This window comes from Penaeus monodon, chromosome 34, assembly GCF_015228065.2.
Source record: "Penaeus monodon isolate SGIC_2016 chromosome 34, NSTDA_Pmon_1, whole genome shotgun sequence".
In the NCBI taxonomy this organism is placed as follows: Eukaryota; Metazoa; Arthropoda; class Malacostraca; order Decapoda; family Penaeidae; genus Penaeus; species Penaeus monodon.
Window position 1 is genome coordinate 30331898 of NC_051419.1, and position 332 is coordinate 30332229.

Sequence of the window (332 nt, forward strand, 5' to 3'; positions counted from 1 at the left end):
TGCGAAAGGGGGAAAGAGAAATGACAAAAGGAAGAAGGGAAATATAAATATCATAACAACGATACAGAAAGGTACAATCCTCAGGCTCTAAGAGAACACGGGGAACAACGTTAATGGACAATAACAGCAACAACTACGGCATTGCAGGACTAACGGAGGGCAAACACGGCTTCCACATCCACACCGAGGGCGTGACGGACTTTGACTGCTCTTCCACGGGCGGCCACTTCAACCCCGACGGATTCAGCCACGGCGGCCCGACCTCCGACTTCCGACACGTAGGCGACCTGGGGAACATCGACGCCTGTCCCAATGGAACAGCCTTTGTGGAC

At 53.0% G+C, this 332-nt stretch overlaps 1 protein-coding gene across 1 annotated transcript in view; it reads left to right on the forward strand.

Annotated features, from left to right (window-relative positions):
• The window catches only part of LOC119594702 (superoxide dismutase [Cu-Zn]-like), a 2655-nt gene that overhangs the window by 1640 nt on the left and 683 nt on the right, over positions 1 to 332 (forward strand). Inside the window, exon 3 of the mRNA XM_037943759.1 lies at positions 148 to 332. Coding sequence (XP_037799687.1) covers positions 148 to 332 — 185 coding nt within the window. The remainder of the gene's footprint in view (positions 1 to 147) is intronic.